This window comes from Lynx rufus, unplaced genomic scaffold (assembly GCF_022079265.1).
Source record: "Lynx rufus isolate CCGP_SWC_20201006 ecotype Redwood Valley unplaced genomic scaffold, mLynRuf1.p SCAF_16, whole genome shotgun sequence".
Classification (NCBI taxonomy): Eukaryota; Metazoa; Chordata; class Mammalia; order Carnivora; family Felidae; genus Lynx; species Lynx rufus.
In genome coordinates this window covers 44,586,280-44,604,473 of record NW_025814830.1, presented here as the reverse complement: position 1 = coordinate 44,604,473, position 18,194 = coordinate 44,586,280, and the positions used below count along the sequence as shown (strand labels likewise).

General features: G+C 53.5%; 1 protein-coding gene across 1 annotated transcript in view; it reads right to left on the bottom strand.

The window, feature by feature from the left end:
• Positions 1-18,194, bottom strand: part of VAC14 (VAC14 component of PIKFYVE complex) — a 101,877-nt gene that overhangs the window by 57,603 nt on the left and 26,080 nt on the right. Inside the window, exons 11-12 of the mRNA XM_047078730.1 lie at positions 13,078-13,222; positions 12,737-12,802 (exon numbers count right to left, since the gene is read on the bottom strand). Of these exons, the coding sequence (XP_046934686.1) occupies positions 12,737-12,802; positions 13,078-13,222 (211 nt within the window). The remainder of the gene's footprint in view (positions 1-12,736; positions 12,803-13,077; positions 13,223-18,194) is intronic.

Here is an 18,194-nt window from a genome sequence, read left to right as displayed (position 1 = left end):
GTCATAGGGAGGGGCAGGTACCCAAGAGCTATGGCCCGAAGAGGTTTGAACTTGGTTTTGCAGGTGATGGGGAGCCTGTTTCCCCATATGTGCCAACAGAGACTTCCCCTTGCAAGGTTGTCATGACCATCATAGGAGATACTCTGTGCTCCCCTTCTGTTACGAGATTTTTGGTACCATAGCTGAGCCTGGTCAGTGGTCCTGACTTAGGGACTGGGCAGGAACTGCAGTGTATATACAAAGAGCTTGAGATTTCATCTCTCTACTAAAGAGAATCTGCATGGACATCTTGGTACCACCTCCTCCTACTTCACTGGAGAGCAGCAGCCAGCAAAACTGCCTATTTTACATTTTGAATTCTCTTATTTTGGAAAGTTTAACACCAAATGGCAAATGAATGCAAATTACACTTCAATTGCACAATTAAAGCCGGAACTGTTGTCTACAGGTTCCTTCAGTAATCCCAGCCACTCCTCTAGTGCTTACATATCAGAAGATTTGTCTCTAGTCCCCAGGGACTGGCAAAAATCTGACAGACAGCCCTGCCTGGAGCAATACCACGTGTACTTGTAAGCGTGTGTACGTGTGAGGGTGTGTGTGCACGCGCGCGCACTCTCGTACTCACTTACAGCCCACCTTCCTGGTTCTTTACAATGGGAGCTGAGAATAGCACCACCATCTCCTTCAGTCTCCTAGATGCAGGGAGAGGAAGGGGCTGCCAAAATAGAGGGCAAGGAATGGCTTGAAGACACAGTGGGGAATTTGTGGGAGCCACTTCAGGGCTCCTGCGCCATCCAATCCAGCTGCTGGCTCTTTCCCAGCTGACCAGCAAATCCCATTGAGCCTAGGGGCTGGACTTGAGACTATGGAGCAACAATCCTGACAAAGGCCTAGGCCAGGACTCTGCCTCTGCTCAGGGAATGAGTGACCCAGGGAGACAATGTCAAGGCGGCGTGGGGTGGGGGGGGCGGGGGCGGTGCTGGGACAGAGCAACAGAGACCAAGGGAGAGCCGTGCTCCGCCCTCCGGCTGAGCCTGACTTTGAATCTCTGTGCCAGGCCAGGGTTTTGGTACCCCACCCCTCTTGGAGACCCCTTGGTCTGTGGACAAGCAGCTCTGGAACAAGGACACAGTGATCTCAGCAGCCTTGCTTGCGGGCACTGGCTTAAGAACTGGACGAAAGGCCCCCAGTGATAGGCCCACTGCTCGGCCTCTAGAAACACAAAGTTAGTCCTCTTCCAAGGAGGAGGCTGGCTGGGCCCAAGCCCGAACTGGACTGTAGTCCTGGCTTTGACAATGAGGAAAGGCTCAAAGAAAGCAGGAGGAAGCTGCGCCAATTAGTATGCGCTACACAGCTTTTTGCAAAATGAATATAAAACACTTGTGCTTTCTTTTTGTGTGAGAGAAAGAGTGGGGAGAGGGAGGAGGAAAGAGGGTTACAAGAAAGCAATATTCTGCAGGGGCAGGAGTGCCTGCAGTTGCCATGGCAACGGGGGGGTGGTGGTGGTTGTTGTGGGGGGGAGGCACATCAGCTGGTCCCTGGTCCTGGAGTGGGGTGAGCTGTGAGCTGGCCCTCGGAGTCAAAGGGTCAGTGACAACTGGGTGCAGAAAACATGTGACAAAGCAACTCTGAAGGGGAGGCCCGGGTGGAGGGAGGGAGGGGCCAGCACATCCTCTGTGGCTTGGGGAGCAAAGTCAAGGAGGCCAAAGGATTCCTGAGAAAGCCCTTCCTTCCAGGAGGTGACTTGATGCCAGCAAAGGGCATATTTCAGCGTGGGAGGGAAGTCACCATCTGGATGGGGCCATTGCAGGCTGTCACAACCCAAAACTCAGGCAGGCTGAGGACAGACTCTCTAGGGCAGTGCTGGTTTCCCTCCCTTCTTTTATTCCTCTGTCCAGATGCTCCCTCTCCCAACACTTTGTCCACAGAGCAGCCCTGGAAAACCCATCGCAGAGGGAGTCTCCCTTCTCTCTCTCTCCCTCCTCTCTCTCTCTCTCTTCACACCAACCCCCCCCCACCCCCCGCCCCCATCGGCTGGTTCTGTTCCTGGCTTCTCCTTTACCACCCTGGGAACAGCTGGAGACCCAGAGTTTTACAAGGCCAACTCCCTAGGCTGGGGGTCTGTCTTTGCCTCCTACTGAGGCTCCTGAACATGAAGTCCCAGGGCGAGGCACTCAGCAGATGTTGAATAAATACTTGCTGACCAGCAGCGCCAGGCAGGAAATGGAAGATGGATCGTTCTGAATAGCTTCTGCCAAGGGGATGGACAGAGAGGCCTCTCGCTTCACTCTACCCACTTATCTCCAAGAAACTTTTGTCAAAAGTTTGGCTAGGTCCCTAGTCAGCTGATTAGGCCCCAGATGTCAACTGGCTCAGCGTTCCAGCCCCATAAGGAGGGAAGGAAATCCCCAAGCTGGGCCCTCTCTGGTCCTAGCCAGAAGGAAGCTGCAAGAGTGTTTCCAAGAGACACAACTAGGTCCCGGCAAGAGAGGTGAGTTCAGGCTAAAAGCCCTGGAGGCTAAGGCCTGGACGGTGTGGGCCACTGCCAAGGCTACCTGATGCCTCTGCTGGGAGCAATGGGGCCACAGGGCTGTGCCTGAGATCTGGGTCAGGTTGGACTGCTCCTTGTTCTTGGGAAGTGGAGCTGAAATTAAGTGCAGAGGCACCATGGCCAGGCATCCACAGAGCCTTGGGGCCCTTTGCTTCTCGCCACACAGAAGCCTGTCCACTTCCTTCACAAGTGGTATAGGTCCAGTGCGGCAGGCCTCTTGAGTCCCTGATCACATACAGAGTGGCTCCCGCGGCCTGTGGAATCAGCTGGGGAACTGACCCTCGGAAACCAGGTCGCTGTCCCCAGGAAGCATCCCCTTAGGGTGGTGAGGAAGGCACGGGGCCTCCCATGGGCCCCAGAGCAGTGAACCAATGGAGCTCTGGGAGAAGGCACACACAGCATCCGGCACCAGAGTGGAGGCTCCTGCTCTGGACACAGAGTAAATCTGAACTGTAGAAGTTGGCAATCAGGCCCTGGCCAGGCCTGGGAAAGGGGTGGTATTCCCAGAAAAGCTTTTGGCTACAACGGGGTCAGAGCAGGCCAAGCCCAGCATCTCCTGGGGGGCGGGTCCCTCAGCCCTCTTCAGCAATGGCAAGGAAAGCCCTGCCAAAAATTTAGATTTGGGGGCGGGAGAGAAGGATTGCCTAGGCTCAGATCTATTTTATTTCCCATTGAGAAAACCACTCTGATTAAGAACCTTTGAGGTCGTACTTGAGCAAAAACAATTAAAAAAAAGGATTATAACTTGTTTTTTGCCTGACTTTGCAAGCTCACAGGGATCAAGGCTACTTTCTTTTTTTCTTCTTTTATTTTTTAAAAATGCTTATTTTTGAGAGAGAGAGGGAGAGAGAGAGCACAAATGCAGACGTGGGAGGGGCAGAGAGAGAGGGGGACAGAGGAACCGAAGCAGGCTCTGTACTGACTACAGACAGCCCCATGGGGGCTCAAACTCATAAACTGCGAGATCATGACCTGAGCCAAAATCGGACACTTAATGGACTGAGCCACCCAGGCGCCCCTTCTTTTATTTTTAATAAACTCTGAGATCCTTCCCCAAGTGCCTAGTTCTGTGCCATACATGCGAAAGACCAGCAACCGGTGCTCACTGTTAAGTCCCACTAACAGTGACAGCACAATGTGTGTCCTGGCAGCTTAAAACCATTCCAGCCTCCATCCCTCAGAGTGGAGGAGAAGAGAAAAGCCAGCCTGGGTAAGGCAATTTGGAGGCCAGTCCCCAAGTCCCCCCGTGCGTCCCCTCACCCCTGGTCTCCCTCCTGGTGATGCCAGCCATCGCTTGCCTGCATCATGCCAGGCCCCTGCCCGGGGTGGGGTGCACTCTCAGAGTCCTACATTCTCCCTGAGAGTGAGCCAGAGGCCGAGGAAGGGCCTGCTGTGCTCCAGACAGCGCGGGAGCAGCACACACACACCGTCAGCGCTCGGTTACCAGGTGATGAGCCGAGGGGCCAGCTGTCTCCGGGCACCGGTCCATGGCAACCGGGAGAGCGGCACAGGGCCGTCTCCTACCCTCCTCCAGGCCTCCGCTTCACCCCAGTGTACCTGCCAGCTACATGCACCCTGCCCTGAGGAGGCAGGTCTGCTCTGGCAGGGTCAGGGCCCGGCAGGGTGGGGCAGGCCAGAGGGGTTCAGCTCGCCATCCACTGTCCCTCCTATTTGTTCACCTTCTCAGAAAATGTTTCTGAGCACACACTATGTGCTGGACACAGTCTCTGTCCTCCCAAAGTGGGACAAGGGCTATGGGAGAGTCGGCGTGCAAAGAACACCATAATGATGCCGATGGGGACCTCTTTGATGTGCAGATAGGAGGGGTGGTGTGTGACAGACAAGGCTTCAGGAAGCCGAGGTCTTGACCAAGTTACTTCACTTCTCTGAGTCTCAGTTTCCACTTCAGTGAAGTGGGGGACACAACAGAACCTACCCTGGAAGGTTTGCTATGGAGATACGCTAAGGTCATGCCCACTCCAAGATGTCCATCCAGCGCAGGGTCTGGCAGGCAGCAAGTGAATGGAAAATACCAGAACCCAGGCAATGAGGCCCAAACTGAGAGCACAATTCAGGGGGTCCAGGCTGAGGCCTAAGCAGCTGGATTTTTAAAAGGCTCCAGAGGATTCTGACAGCAGCTCTTGTCTGGATGGGCTCACTGTGGGGCTAATGTCTGGGTTATTGGACTTTAGCCTTTCTAGGTAAGATTACTGATCACTTCCTGAGTTCAAGGGGAGATGGGCTGAGGGTAGTCAGTCAGGCCCAGGGCCAGGCAGTGTGCTCACCCCTGCAGGCCACTCAGCCCTGCAGCTTGGCTTAGCAAGAGCTCCCAATCCTGTCGCAGGGGAAGGCAGTCCCCAACTGGCTGCCCTTGGTGGACTCTCTCCTATACTGCTGGACCTTCCACTGGGGAAGCCAACCTTCCCAGTCCAACATCTGCCTTCACCAGGAGCCTAGGTGTACCAGGCAGCAAGCCCCCAGCCCCACCCATGTCAACCCGATACTGTGCCAGTTTTGGGTCCTCATCCGCACATCAGGGGAAGAAATCCAGAGAAAAATACTGAAGACTCTCTGAGCACCCACAGCCGCCTTCCCAAGAGTGGAATGCTGCCAGGCCAGCTGTGGTTGTCTGGGTGCCCCTTTACCCAAGGCCTCCTCACCAGGCGCAATAGGAACCGTCACTATGCCAGTCCTCTCTCCTCCCTGGCAATGATTTGCTGCCAGGACTCCTATCCGAAGACCAGATCCTCCCAGGACTTCTGGTGTTGACCACTGGTGCCTCGTCTGGGCGGTGGGTCCTGGTTGGCTGTCCCTGGAGACTGTGAGTGGAATCCAGGGCTCTTCCCCTGCTGCCTTCTCCCTGCTTGGCCCTCCCTCCTCTCACTCTCAGGAGCCCCCAAATGAGGCTGCAGCATCAGCCGCAGGGACAGCCATGTGGACAAGTGCCTGTGTCCTCGGCATGGCCTCCAGGGGAGCTACAGCAGGCAAGGGCCCCAGCTGACCTCCCCGGGTGTGGGTGGGGGACTCTCGGCAAGAGTTCTGGGCCCCCAACATTGTGCCCCTCGTTTTCCTGGCTTGTGTCTGACCTGATGGCGTGACCTGACTGTAAAGGAATCTTGGGGACAGAGGAGGGGGTGAAGGAGTTGTTTTTGTTTGTTTTGGAGAGTGGATGGAATGAGAACTGGGCTGAAACAAACACTGAGGCAGGGATCTCAGGAAGAGGAACAAATCCCATTCTTATGGAAGACGGTCTACTCTGAGCAGGCCATTTTAGTATTCCAGGGAGCAGGGTCAGGACCACACAGCATCAGAGCTGGATGGGACGAACACAGACCAGGCCAACTGTGTCTGATGGCAGAAAACAGGAGGTGAAGGGGTGTCGTGGACTTGCCGGGTCCCACAGAGAGCAGGGCAGCGTGGGGCAGAGGCCACCCTCTTGTTGCTCCCCGGGCCCCTTCCTACACTGCTCTCTGCCGGCTACCAGCCCCACTCCTTCTGCATATGCCCTGGGAGGGTGAGTGGCCCAACGGGGCAGGTCAAGGTTCAATGCTCAGAGAGAAGGTGCACTCAGAACTGATGAGGGGAGGGGGGCCAGCCTCAATGAAGCAGTGCCTCCATCCTGGGAGGACCCCTATCCTGCAGTGAGGTCAGCCCTTATGTGCTTTTGGATGTTCCAGAATCAGATGGACCCAACGTCTGGCTCCTGGTGGTATGACCTTGGAGAAGTTATCTTCCTTGCCCTTGGAGGTCCTCTTAAGTCAAAACTGGTATAATGAAAACAACTCCAAGAGCGCCAGGCAAACTTGTCAGAAGAGAAACAATGTACTCTGAACAGCACATATGACCCATGAACTCAGCCTTCTGCCCTTTCCTGCTCCCAGTCTCCTCCCACAGGAGGGAGGGGTCTGAGCCCAGTACCCACTGTGGATTCTGAAGGCAGCCAGTGGCGGGGGGTACTGGATGGGCCGTCATCACCTCTCTGAGCTGCCCTCAGATGAAGGGGCTCCAATGAAGCAGAAGTCCCCATTTCTGTGGCAGACACAGAGATGGCCAATTTTACTAGCAGCACTCTCGCGTCGGGACAGAAGAACACAGCCCTGGTCACTTGGGACTGTAAGAAGAGGAACCCATGGGGATGCTCTCAGTCTGGGGCCTCCGTCTGGGTGAGACCCTGACATGGAAGGCCCTGTTGTCACTAACTAAATCCCTTTAAAGTGGTAATGAGCCCTTGGGCCCAGCTGGCCAACCCACCAGACCAAAGTGGCAAGAGTCCCTGGGAAAGAAAAGGCTGAGGAAGCATTTACAGGGACCACATGGGATGAGGGATGCAGAAGGGACAGGATGGGATGACAGGGCCACTGCCCCTGGGACAGAGGAGGCCAAGGGCAGCCTCACTCTACTCTGCTCCAGGGACAGGGCTCCGTGACAGTCAGGAGTGGCGGCCCCCGCGGCCTTGCTGCAGGACAACCCCAGAGCTACCCACTCAGCTCTCATGCGAGCCTTGACCTGTCTCCCTATTGGGCAACTTAGCTCAGCCCCAGTGAGCTCTCTCTTTTGAGACCTGAGAACCTCTTCAGTTCTCCTGCTCCATTTCTCCTGGGACCTGGACCATGCAAACAAATGAAATCCTCTCCCATCTCCCCTAAGGCTAATCATCCCTCAAAGCCGGCGTGTCTGTTCCCCAGTGAGCCTGCGGCTGGTGAGGCAATGAACACCTGGACGTGTGGTGGATTGACCCAAACAGAAAAGCTGATGGCCCCCATCCCCTCAGGATGCAGCAAAGCCTAGAGCAGCCCCAGGGCTCCCTGCCCCATGGGTGTGGACACTCCTGAGATGTGCTATGGGGTTGAGGACAGGGAAGGCCCTAGCAGCCCTGGACCGCAGTACATCACAGCTCTCCTGTGTACGTTTGTGAGATGTCCCCAAATCAATCCTTATAACCATCCCTGCTACCCCAGCCTGCTAAGACATGGCCACATGCCTCACGAGGTGAATGGGCTCCTGAGCAAGAAACTGCCATTGCCAGGAACAACATCCTCACAGTCCTACCTTCCAAGTTTTTGAGAAAGGTGATTCTCATTCTTTTTTTTCTGTTTTTATGTCAGCCACATCACACGAGCCATAAACTCCCCTCAGCAATTTCTCTTCATAGTTACTCTGAGCCTAGGGGAGCAGATGGGGGTATCTCTCCTGGGTTGATAACCTCTGCTTTTAAGTGTTAAGGACACCTCAGCTCCAAGAGGTGGGAAGACTCCAGGGAAGGTGCCTCCAGAGGCCCCAGTGGGGTGTGCCCTTCTGGATCTCCATGGACTCTGAGGCCTGCTTCCGAAAGAGGCTGTGGCAGCCGGAAGTCCCGAGGCAGGCCCTCTGCCGATGATGCCGTTTCTCCTCTCTTCCCTGGAGCCAGGCAGCCAGCTCCTCCCTTCCACCTGTGATGCTGGGAACACAGCCCACTGACTTGGGCAGACAGCTCCACCTCAGGGGTGCAGGAGTTGCTGAGGGAGGGGGGTGGGAAAGGGAGAAGGTATAGAAAGGGGCGTCGGTGTCACTGCCCATTGCCTTCCCCTTGGTTTTTCTATGACCTCAAGACGAACATCGAGCCCCAGAGCCCCCAGTGAGGCCCACCCACTTGGCCATCTGCACAGGGCCTGTGTGGTCCTAAAGACAGGCAGGGAAACAGAGGACAGAAACCAGCTTCTGTTCTGGCTTTTGCTGCTGAAGCGGGGGCAGGAAGGATATGGGGAAAAAACAGAGCCTATCTTCCCTATTTCCACCTGTATCGTTACCATTTTTGTACAGAAATGATTACCAGCATCAGGAGCTAAAATTTACCACGTGTTCACATGTGTTGGGTATTCTACACCCATGACCTCATTTCATCCTGGGAATCCAAACCTGGAAGGGTGCTTCTACAATTATTCTCGGTTTTCGGATAAGCAAACTGGGGTTCAGGGAGGCCAGGTCATCTGCTCAAGCTCAGTGTTAACCAGCTACGAAGTGGTGAGCCAGGGCCACACTCTTGGGCCGCCTGATCCCTAAGCCAGTGCAGGCTGCAATATCACCTGGGGGGAAAATGTTACCGGAAAGGGATGCCACTCAATTTATCACAATGAAACTTAAAATACTGAAAATAAACTTCTTAATGAAGAAGCCCTACAAAAAAGGCCCGGAGGCTTTGCAAAATGACTTATGGAAACGGGGAAAAACCCTGCTTCTGGGTGGGAGAGTTCAAGGCAGTGAAATGATAATTTCTGGCTAAAGCACTTGTAATGACAAACGGAGTTACGACAGGCCAGGATCTGGTCGGGAGGTTTACGCTGTCTCGTTCAACAACACTCTACAAGGCAAGTGTGGACATCACGTGCCCCATTTTGCAGGCCAGAGACTCTAAGGTCCCTGGTGAAGAGGGTGAGAGCCAGAAGCCAAGCTCAGGTCTGGCGGCCAGTTGTCTGGGGTGCTATGTTCTCTCAGGGGTACTACCAGCCACCCTTCCTCTCTTCTAAGACTGAGATTTCTTTTTTAAAGCTGTGTGTTTTTGTTCTAAGTAGATTTTATTTTTTACAAAGTTCTAGGTCCATGGTAATATCGAGCAGAAGGTACAGAGATTTCCCACATACCCCTGCCCTCGCCCCAACACAACCTCCACCAAATAGTCATTCCGCACCACAGCGGTACATTTATTACAATCCGTGAACCTGCGTCAACACATCGATGTCACTCAAAGTCCATAGTTTACCTTAGGACTTGCTCCTGGTGCTGTCTATTCTAAGGGTTTGGACAGATGTATAACACATACCCATTACACCCTGAGGATTCTGAACACAGGCTGGGAAGTAGTGTGCTTGGGGCTGGGATGGGGAATCAGGGTGGTCCTGAGGCCCCTCCTGGACCAGCCACACCTTCAGGAACATTGAGAGGAGGAGCTATTGTCCTCTGGTACTCATGGGTGGAGCTCACTCAGGCAGCTGCAGGCTTAGGAGGCAGCCGACAACTGGCATCTTCTGGGCAGAAGCACGCCCACCTCCCTAACGGCGTCCAGCAGGGCTCTCTGAAGGGCATGCACCCTACATACCACACTGTTGAAATCAGGGTCGCATTTTCACTTAAAAACATGTAATTGGATCTCTAGCTAATGGGGGGATTGCTACTCTGGTGCCAAGAATATTAATTTGACACCTGCAAGTTCCTTCTGACCAAAGGGATCTTCAGACAAAGGGTGCAAGGACCAGGCACTTGCACTGGTACTGAGGAAACAGCCACTTATCCTGAGTCATGGAAAAGCAGACACAAGTGAGGATGCCGGAAGGGCATGGACTACCAAGTTAGCGTTGGAGTAGAACTGAGAAGCAATGGCAGGTGAGACACCCAGCAAGGCCACAGGCCAATGGGACTATGGAACATGGTGGTGGGGCAGGGCTAGGTCTCTGAGACTCTGCCCCTCCCTGCACCCAGCTCTTGCATTAGTAACACCCAGGTACACTCTGTTCCTTGAGGCCAGTGGCTCTCACCGAAGGTGAGGAGAATGTGAGTTCATCACAATTACACTGGGAGAGAAAAATATTCGCAACACAGATGACAAACTGAATGTCCCCAATATACAAAGAACTTCTACAAATCAGTAAGAAAATGGGACAAAGGGTCTGGAGGCTGAAGCTTTTACAGATATCCACCCCTCTCCACAGCACATTGAGAACTTTCTCAAGAACCTGTGGAACAGGAGAAGGTGGCCAGAAATGGGGATGACAATACAACTACACACAAGCTCCCCATGTCCTGTCTGGTTCTGATGTGGGTAGCTGGGACCACACTTGGTGGAACACAGGTATGACGGTTAAGCGATTAAGAAAAGGGGCTTTGGAGTCAAACAGATCTGGTTTTGAGTTTGGCCTCATCACTCCCTAGCTGCGTGTGAGTTATTTTACCTCCTTCAGTCTGGGTATTCTCAACTGCAAAATGGAAACGATACCAGTTCTTCCCCACAGAATTGTCGAGGGTTCGCCAGATACTACAAGGCAAGGGTCTAGCACAGTTCCGGGCACAGCAATGACTTCATACAAGCTATTATTACCTATCACCCAAGACGATGGGCAAACCTGTGCCTTGAGGCCCCGGGCTGGATGTAACGTGGCTAAGTTCGAAGGAGGCTCTGTGAAGCCGTCAATAGGAAGGCGCCTCTCCCCACCAGTCTGGCTGTGGTCTGATTTGACTGAATGGGCTTTCAGGGTCTTACACCCCAGGGAGCTCCGATTTGAGTTCAGGGCTGTGTTTGGAAATACTGGGAAAACCTACCACAGAGAGATTTCTAGATATCCTAGAAAGGAAGCTCCAGGAAAAGGGGGACTTTGTGTTGTCTGTGGCTGTATTTCCAATGCCAAGGACACAGTATGCCCTCAAGGTTGCCAAAGAGACTGGTCAGGGGACACTCAGGAATGTGATCCGGTGAAGAACCAGGATAGGGCAGAATCAGGACTCACCACTGATTATCCTGGTCCCCAACTCCCTCCCCTAGAGAGAGGAAGGCAGGGAGTCTCGGCTCCTGTTACGACAACAGCCCCCCTCCAGCCCCACAACTGTCCCCAAGAGCAGCTGCAATCCTTTCCCAGCAGAGGCCCACAAGATGTGCCCCAAAGCTCTGACAACATTTGGCACTTCAGCAAATCGAGTTTCCACAGCCGCAACCTGAACAGAGCTGTTTAATGGACTGCATCTCCGCCGGCTCCCTGTAAACGCATACGCACACAAAAACCAATCACAAGCAGAGAGAGCTGGATGGGATTAAACAACTCAATTTAAAGGATTGAAGACTCAGCTGCTTCCAGCGAAGTCCTAGGGAAGGAACCAATCAGAAAGTTCTCTTTCTTTTTGTATTGAAACGAGGGCTGTGCCAAGTGCCCTTAGTCACCCCCAACTCAGGCAGAACCGGGCCACGTCCTCCTGGGCCCCCTGCCGAAGTGGGTGCTGAAGGAAAGGGAAAGAGAGGGCACGTGTGCATGTGAACGAGGCAAGCAGGAGGGGTCAAGGGCAGATTCCCAGACCATCTGTTTTGGAAGCTTCTGGAAATGCAGAGGCAGGCACCAGCCCATCTGATCTCTTTTCAGCTCAGGTTCAAGAAAGCAAACTCAGGCTGCAGGAAAACTATCCTAGGCCACACACAGCCTGCTACTAGGCTCAGGCGCCTCACGCATAGGAGGTTGTAAGCAATGTTGCTCTCCTTCTCCCCTGGCCCCCAGCTCTTGTCCACTCCCATATTCCCAATGGGCAGATTTGTGGATTCACGTGCCCACTGCCTCATGGGGCACACAGCTTTGCCTAAGGCCCACAGCTGCCCAGAGCCCAGAAGAGGGAAGGAGAGGGACCAGTCAAGGTACAGCCTGCCAGCATCGGACAGGCGGCCTAGAGCTGGTATAGGTGAAGGGAAGGGATGTCACCCTGGCCAATGGCAACACCCACGAGCAATCCTGCCCCCAGGCTGGGAGGCAGGGGAGTCTTGAAAAAGCATTACCTTAGCCTGACAGCAAAGGATGGAACGCTGCCGAGAATGGGGTGGGGATGGGGGCCGCCCCCCAGAGGGCTAAGAGACGCAGGGCCCAGCTGTCTCTCCCTTTCTCTGGGCTAGCCTCTCCCTTCTGCTCTTGGTGACCCTGACAAAGCAAATCTTAAAGGGCCAATTTCAAGCCAGAGGTCAGAATGGAGGCTGGCTGCAATGAACAGAACACAACAAGAACTCACAGAGTGGCCAGCATTGCCTGGCCCAGGACTTCGCATCTTCCGAATTACTGCCCCACTGAGCAGAGAAGGAACCAGACAAGCCACTTGCTCGTGGTCAGGCAGCTACGCGGGGCCAGATCTTGCTTTGGGGACCCAACCCAGCCGAGCTGCCCACCACCACACCCCACCCGCCCTGCCCCTCTATAGCCGAGCCTGTTTCCCCCTGAGGCCAACGTCCTCGCTGATACACTGACCCAGTGCTCCTCAGAAGGGCTGGAAGAAGACGTCCTTGTTCCCAAAGCCAAGAGCATTAAACACAGCTTTGCCTGTAAGCGATGCACCTTACCAGGTAAGAAGAGAGCGACTTTTCGGGTGCTGATTTAAGAGGACAACAAAACAAGCACCTCTCAGCTACCAGATCCCATCCGTCACTCAAATGACTTAGGCAGCCATGACAGAAGGAAGGGGGTGACCTACCTCGTCAGATTCATCCGACAACGTCTGAAGCAGGATGGGGAAGAGGCTGTCTGTGTGCCGGAACATCTGGAAAGCAGAGAAGCCGGGAAATCCATGAGCTTCCCCCACCCTGGCTCCACCACTGAGCTCAGCGTGGACAGGGTCCCACTGCACTGCATGGACCTCCCCCACACCCCCAGTGCTCCTCAAGCATCTTTCACTCCTCTGCTTGACAGGGATTTTCTAGATCTGCAGTGACCAGAACCCTACCAAGCATGGGGAGGCCCCAGAAAACTGAGATAGATCCAGAAGCAGCCCCCAGGTTCGAAGGGCCTATCAGGCTGATGGGCCCAGGGACTCACCTTCCGGGGAGTCTTGATATAGAGGTGGTAGAGCCACTTCAGGACAGCGATCCTGGTCATCATCCCGATGGCCATGTCGCTGAGGTGGCAGTTCAGGACCTGCACGATCCCGTCAAGGTGGAGGGTGACTGGGGCCCTGTCCGTGCTGTGGGTGAGACCGGGAGGAGAGCTTAGTTGAAGCTTGCTATAGCCCCTTCCGCTGAGCTGCAGCGCCACTCTGGCTTCGCAGTCAGAACCACACACATGCTGCACTTTCCTGGGTGCGGTGGCCAGGAGCGGGCAGACGGCACACCCCCTCCACGTGGCTGGTGGAGGCTAGTTTCACCCCGTGGCCTCAACCCTCCTTCTCCAAGGCTGGAGTTGGTGGAAGAGGACCAGTCTGCTGGCTGCCTACCCACCTCCCCAGCACTGGCCTAGCTTGTACTGGAGAACACCTCTTTGAGATCACCAAGTCGGGCCCCAGCAGACCTCAGGGATGAAAAGCCGTTCAGCATCCTCAGGGCATTCAGTCCAAACCCTTTGTTGATAAGACAAAACCAATGGATCCAACGAGTCCAGGGGAAAGCCCTGAAAACACCCTTTAAGAGCAGACAGAGTTTTCACCAGGCAAACAAAGAATACTTCTCCAGTAAGGACCCAGGTCAGGCAGTTCAGTTGCCTGTCTGTAGAAAACGGTCTCGCGTGGCATTTCTAGGCTGCTCAATTATTCATTGGCAGCAGGAACTTGATGCCAGTGCTTTCCTCATTTGCCCGCAGCCTCTCTGAAGCTCATTTGATGTGAATTCCTAAAGGGACCCATTCTCAGTTCTGTAACTGCTAAACAGAACTGCTGTTTAATATGGTTTGATGATTCCCCACGGTGCTCGTTTAGGGGTGAGAGTGGGTACTTCTATCCTCGGGTCGCCAGATGGGCTGGGCGTGTGATGACAGAGCCCAGCAGTCCTGAGCCTCTGGGCGGGGATGCCACTAATTCCACGGGAATCATGTGGCTGGAAGTTCTGGGGTCTTTTGCCAACACCTAAACACCTAGGTTCTTTGCTAGCCTAAGACAGACAGGGAAACTAAGGCACAGACAGACAAGTTCAGGGTGGCAAACACAAGCTCCCAATCTCTTCATCACTTTCTCTCTCACTGTCTGATAGAAACGTAATGTGAGCCACATATGGAATTTTACACTTTTGAGTCCTATACTCAAAAATAAAAAGAACCAGGTAAAATTTTAATGACATATTTTAATGAATATAACATACCCCAACAATATCATTTCAACATGAAGCCAACATAAAAAACAATATACACATCACTCATAGGATACTTCATATTCTTTTTGGTGTTCTAAGTCTTTGAAATCCAGCGTGCATTTCACCCTGACGGCACACCTCTGTTCACACTAGCCACACTGCACGTGCCCAGCGGCCCCGTGACTCTGGCTATTGCCACGGACAACACGGCACTACGGTGCTGGGCTAGCAACCTACCCAGGGCTTCCTGAGCATTTTCTTTTCTTCTCTGAAAACTTCCTAGAAACTCCCTCTCCTCCTGCTGATGACCAGGACTTACTCTCTTATCGCCAAGTCCTTCTTTCCCCTGTCCTCCTGGCCTCCTACCTGGCTCCTTCCAGCGTGCTATTATAGCTCTTTTCCTTGAGACGCTGGAGAAGCTCCAGAAGCCTACCTACACCCCAAGGCCCTAACAGAGTGGGAGCTCAGGAGGCTGTGAGGAATGAATGGCAACTGCCTGCTTCTGCCTCTGCGTCCTGACCTGGTGAGCCCTCGGTCCACAGTGAGTCCCTTTCCACAGCAGGACGTTCCAGCTCCCACATGGGGCCAGGGTGCTGGGACTCTATGCCTGGCAGGCCAGCACCACTTTCTTAGCTGAAATGGTCCCCCGGGGAGCAAGGCCTTGTTTTCACTCCCCTGGGGGCAGTCAGGGCCGTAGTGGCCAGCAATGGCTGTGGTCTAAGCTGCCAGTGGGAGGAAGGCAGTGCCAAGCCCAGCTGCTCCGACTCCACCCTGCAGATCAGGCCCAGAGGTTACCCGATCGGGAAGGGGTGGAGCTCACAACTTGAATGTGAGCAGTCCGAGCCTAGAGTGGCCTCCTCTACCACATGGCACTGCCTCCTAATGGGCCAGGCTCAGGAGAGTCCATTTCCAACTGTCCCCTGGCAGGGGCAGCTGAATGGCAGCCCTTATGTGGACTGGCCCGGTCAGACCTGGCAGCCCTGCGTACTGGAGGGAGAGAGAGGGGTCGCAGAGACCGTTCAATATATTTTCCTATCAGCACGACAGGCAAAGTCTCTACGTGGGGCAGGAAAGGAGACTGGGAAAGCCTGGTGCTGCTGTGTGTGGGGGGCATTCCAAATTCAAGTGGCCCAAATAAGGGCTCCAAGATACTAGATGGTCCCTGGGCCAGATGGGCTCCTTGATTCACTGTAGTCCCAAGATGCTTCCAGCCAGTTCAATGTCTCTACTGAGGGACAAATCAAAGGCCAGCCCATGGTGGCATCTCCCCCAGATGGCACTGTGTCAAGGCCATAAAATGAAGGATTTCGTGGAGCCGGTGCGCAAGAACTGGCAGCATTCTGTGCACTAACATTCTCCAACTTTCCCCACAGCAAAAGTTGGCTATGGCAAACCTCCCCAGACACGGGCACCTTCAGATTGCTGGTGAGGCAGGTGTCAGCTTCAACCCACCAAGGACACCATGGCTGAAAGGGACCTCATGGTTCAAGTAACTCAATCCTGCGATGCACAGATGAGACAGTATGGAACCCGTCCAAGGCCGTGCGGCCATCATTGAAAACTTATTCCCTTAGCCGGAGACACTCTCCCTGGGTCTCACTTCCCTTGGCTGGCTGGAGGTGAGGCTCATGGGAAGCAGGGGCACCCAGGGCACCAGGAAGACTGCTCTTAGTGCCTGGGAAAGATTCTACTAGCTGTGGAGGAGGCAGCTCTCAGCCGCTCCGCTGGGCAGGGCTGGCTGCTGTGTGCTGGGCTCCACACATGCTCCGTGGGGAGCCAGAAGTCTGTGGGAACCCAGGCCCTTCCTAGAGAGGGCAGGCTGCATGGTGTGCTCAGCTCCTGAGTCCGAGATGGAGTATCCTCTGCCCTGGGTTACCTTACCCGGAGAGCAGATGGGAGCTCACTCACAGTTTAAAATACATTTCTGCATCGGGTCCAAAAAGTCTAGACTAGTCGCTCCTGGGGGCTTCTGAGTTATTTCAAGGTGTCTGCAAAACCCCACTTCCACTGAGCATTCTCATAAAGCATCTCATAACTAATGTCTTACACGTATGTGTATGACATTTTCCAAGTGCATGGCACTACTGTAGCTATTAAAATAGCGATTTAATGGGACACCTGGGGAGCTCAGTCAGTTGACTCCACCTTCGACCTGGGTAGTGATCTTGTGGTTCGTGGGTTTGAGCCCCGCATCGGGATCTGTGTTAACAGCTCAGAGCCTGGAACCTGCTTCATATTCTGTGTCTCCCTCTCTCTCTCTGCCTCTCCCCTGCTTGTGCTCTGTCTCTCTCTCTCTCAAAAATAAACATTAAAAAAATTTAACAACAAAAAATAAAATAGCGATTTATTAAACAATACTTCTGATTCTACCAATAAATAATGATTAATTCCAGGGGTTCTCTCTGGGAGGCAACACTTCATTTCTGTAATGTCTAATGTTTGTTTTTTTTTTTTTTAATGTTTATTTTTATTTTGGTGGGGGAGCAGGGAGAGAGAGGGAGAGAGAGAATCCCAAGCAGCCTTCACTTTGTCAGCAAAGAGCCCAACACAGGGCTCGAACCCATGAACCCTGAGCCTGTGAGTGGAAATCAAGATCGGAAGCTTAACTGACTGAGCCACCTAGGTGTCCCTGTAATGTCTAACTTTTTATGGTACTCATATGTTACATCTCTAATCAAATTAGAAAGAAAGTAAATAAAAAAAATTGTTTCTGAATTCCACTTTTTAATAAAGTATCTTTACAACTTTTTTTCAATCTCCAGATGCTAGAAGTTGGGAAGCACGGAATTCCAGATCTTTCTGTTTGCCTTTATGTAGCCAGTGACCTATACCGAAACTCAAAGATGACACCACAGTACTTGGCAAGGCCCCAGGCATTGGAGTGGAAGCCTGTGCACGTAGTAACCTGTCCGGGGCTCCCCTGTCGGGTGGGCTTCTGGGACTCTCCCAGTGCAACCAATAAAGGCCACACCAGTGGCCTTGGGAGTCAGACAGGCCTAGCCTGAACTCCAACCTGGCCACTAATTCCAACCTGGCTGAGTGACTGTGGACCAGAAGTTCACCTCTCTGGGCCTGTTTCCTCATTCATAAAATGGGGATAATCATGAGGTTCTTGTAATAATAATTGTAGCTAAAATGCGTAAAGGGCTTTCTCTGAGCTGGGCACCATTCTGTTCTCTTTACATATTCAATTCATACAAGCTCCACACCCCTAGGAGGTAGGCACTGTCATCGCACCCAGTTTAAAGACGAGGAAACCGAGGCAGGGAGCGGTTAAGCTGCTTGCCCAGGGACACAGAGTCAGGATGTGTGCCCGGGCGGTCGGACTCCACTACACAGAGGATTCATGAGAGATGAGGGCAGGCAGTGTGTCTGGACAGTCACAGGGTGGGTTTTTGTTTCTTGGCGATCCTTGAAGTTGCCTTCTTGTCTGAGCTCAGTGCCCCTCTGGCAGCACCTAATGGAGGAAGACTGCCCCTACCCTACTGTCTTCAGCTGCCATCTCCAACGAGTGGGGGGCCCAGGGCCTAGGCACCTGGCTCAGGTTTCATGACTCTGAAGGTCGCCCCCCTCTCTGGCACAGCTACTGACTCAGACTGGTAGCTGCCACGAGAAAAGAGCCATTTGTGGGATAAAGAAAGCACGAGATGATTTGCTCGTTTTTTTAATTTTAAAAGGGTAGGGTCTGGCATGGGCTCCTGAATGACAGGTCTAAAACAAAATCTGGTTCCAATGAGGCAGTTCCCAGCCTCAGCCTTTAGAGCCGCTCCAGCAAATGGCACCCCTGCCTCCCAAGCGAGGCAACGAGAGTCATGCCCGCCCGCCATGGTTAGTCAGTGATGTCTGACCTCTGCCTCCTCCTAGACCTTTCTCCAC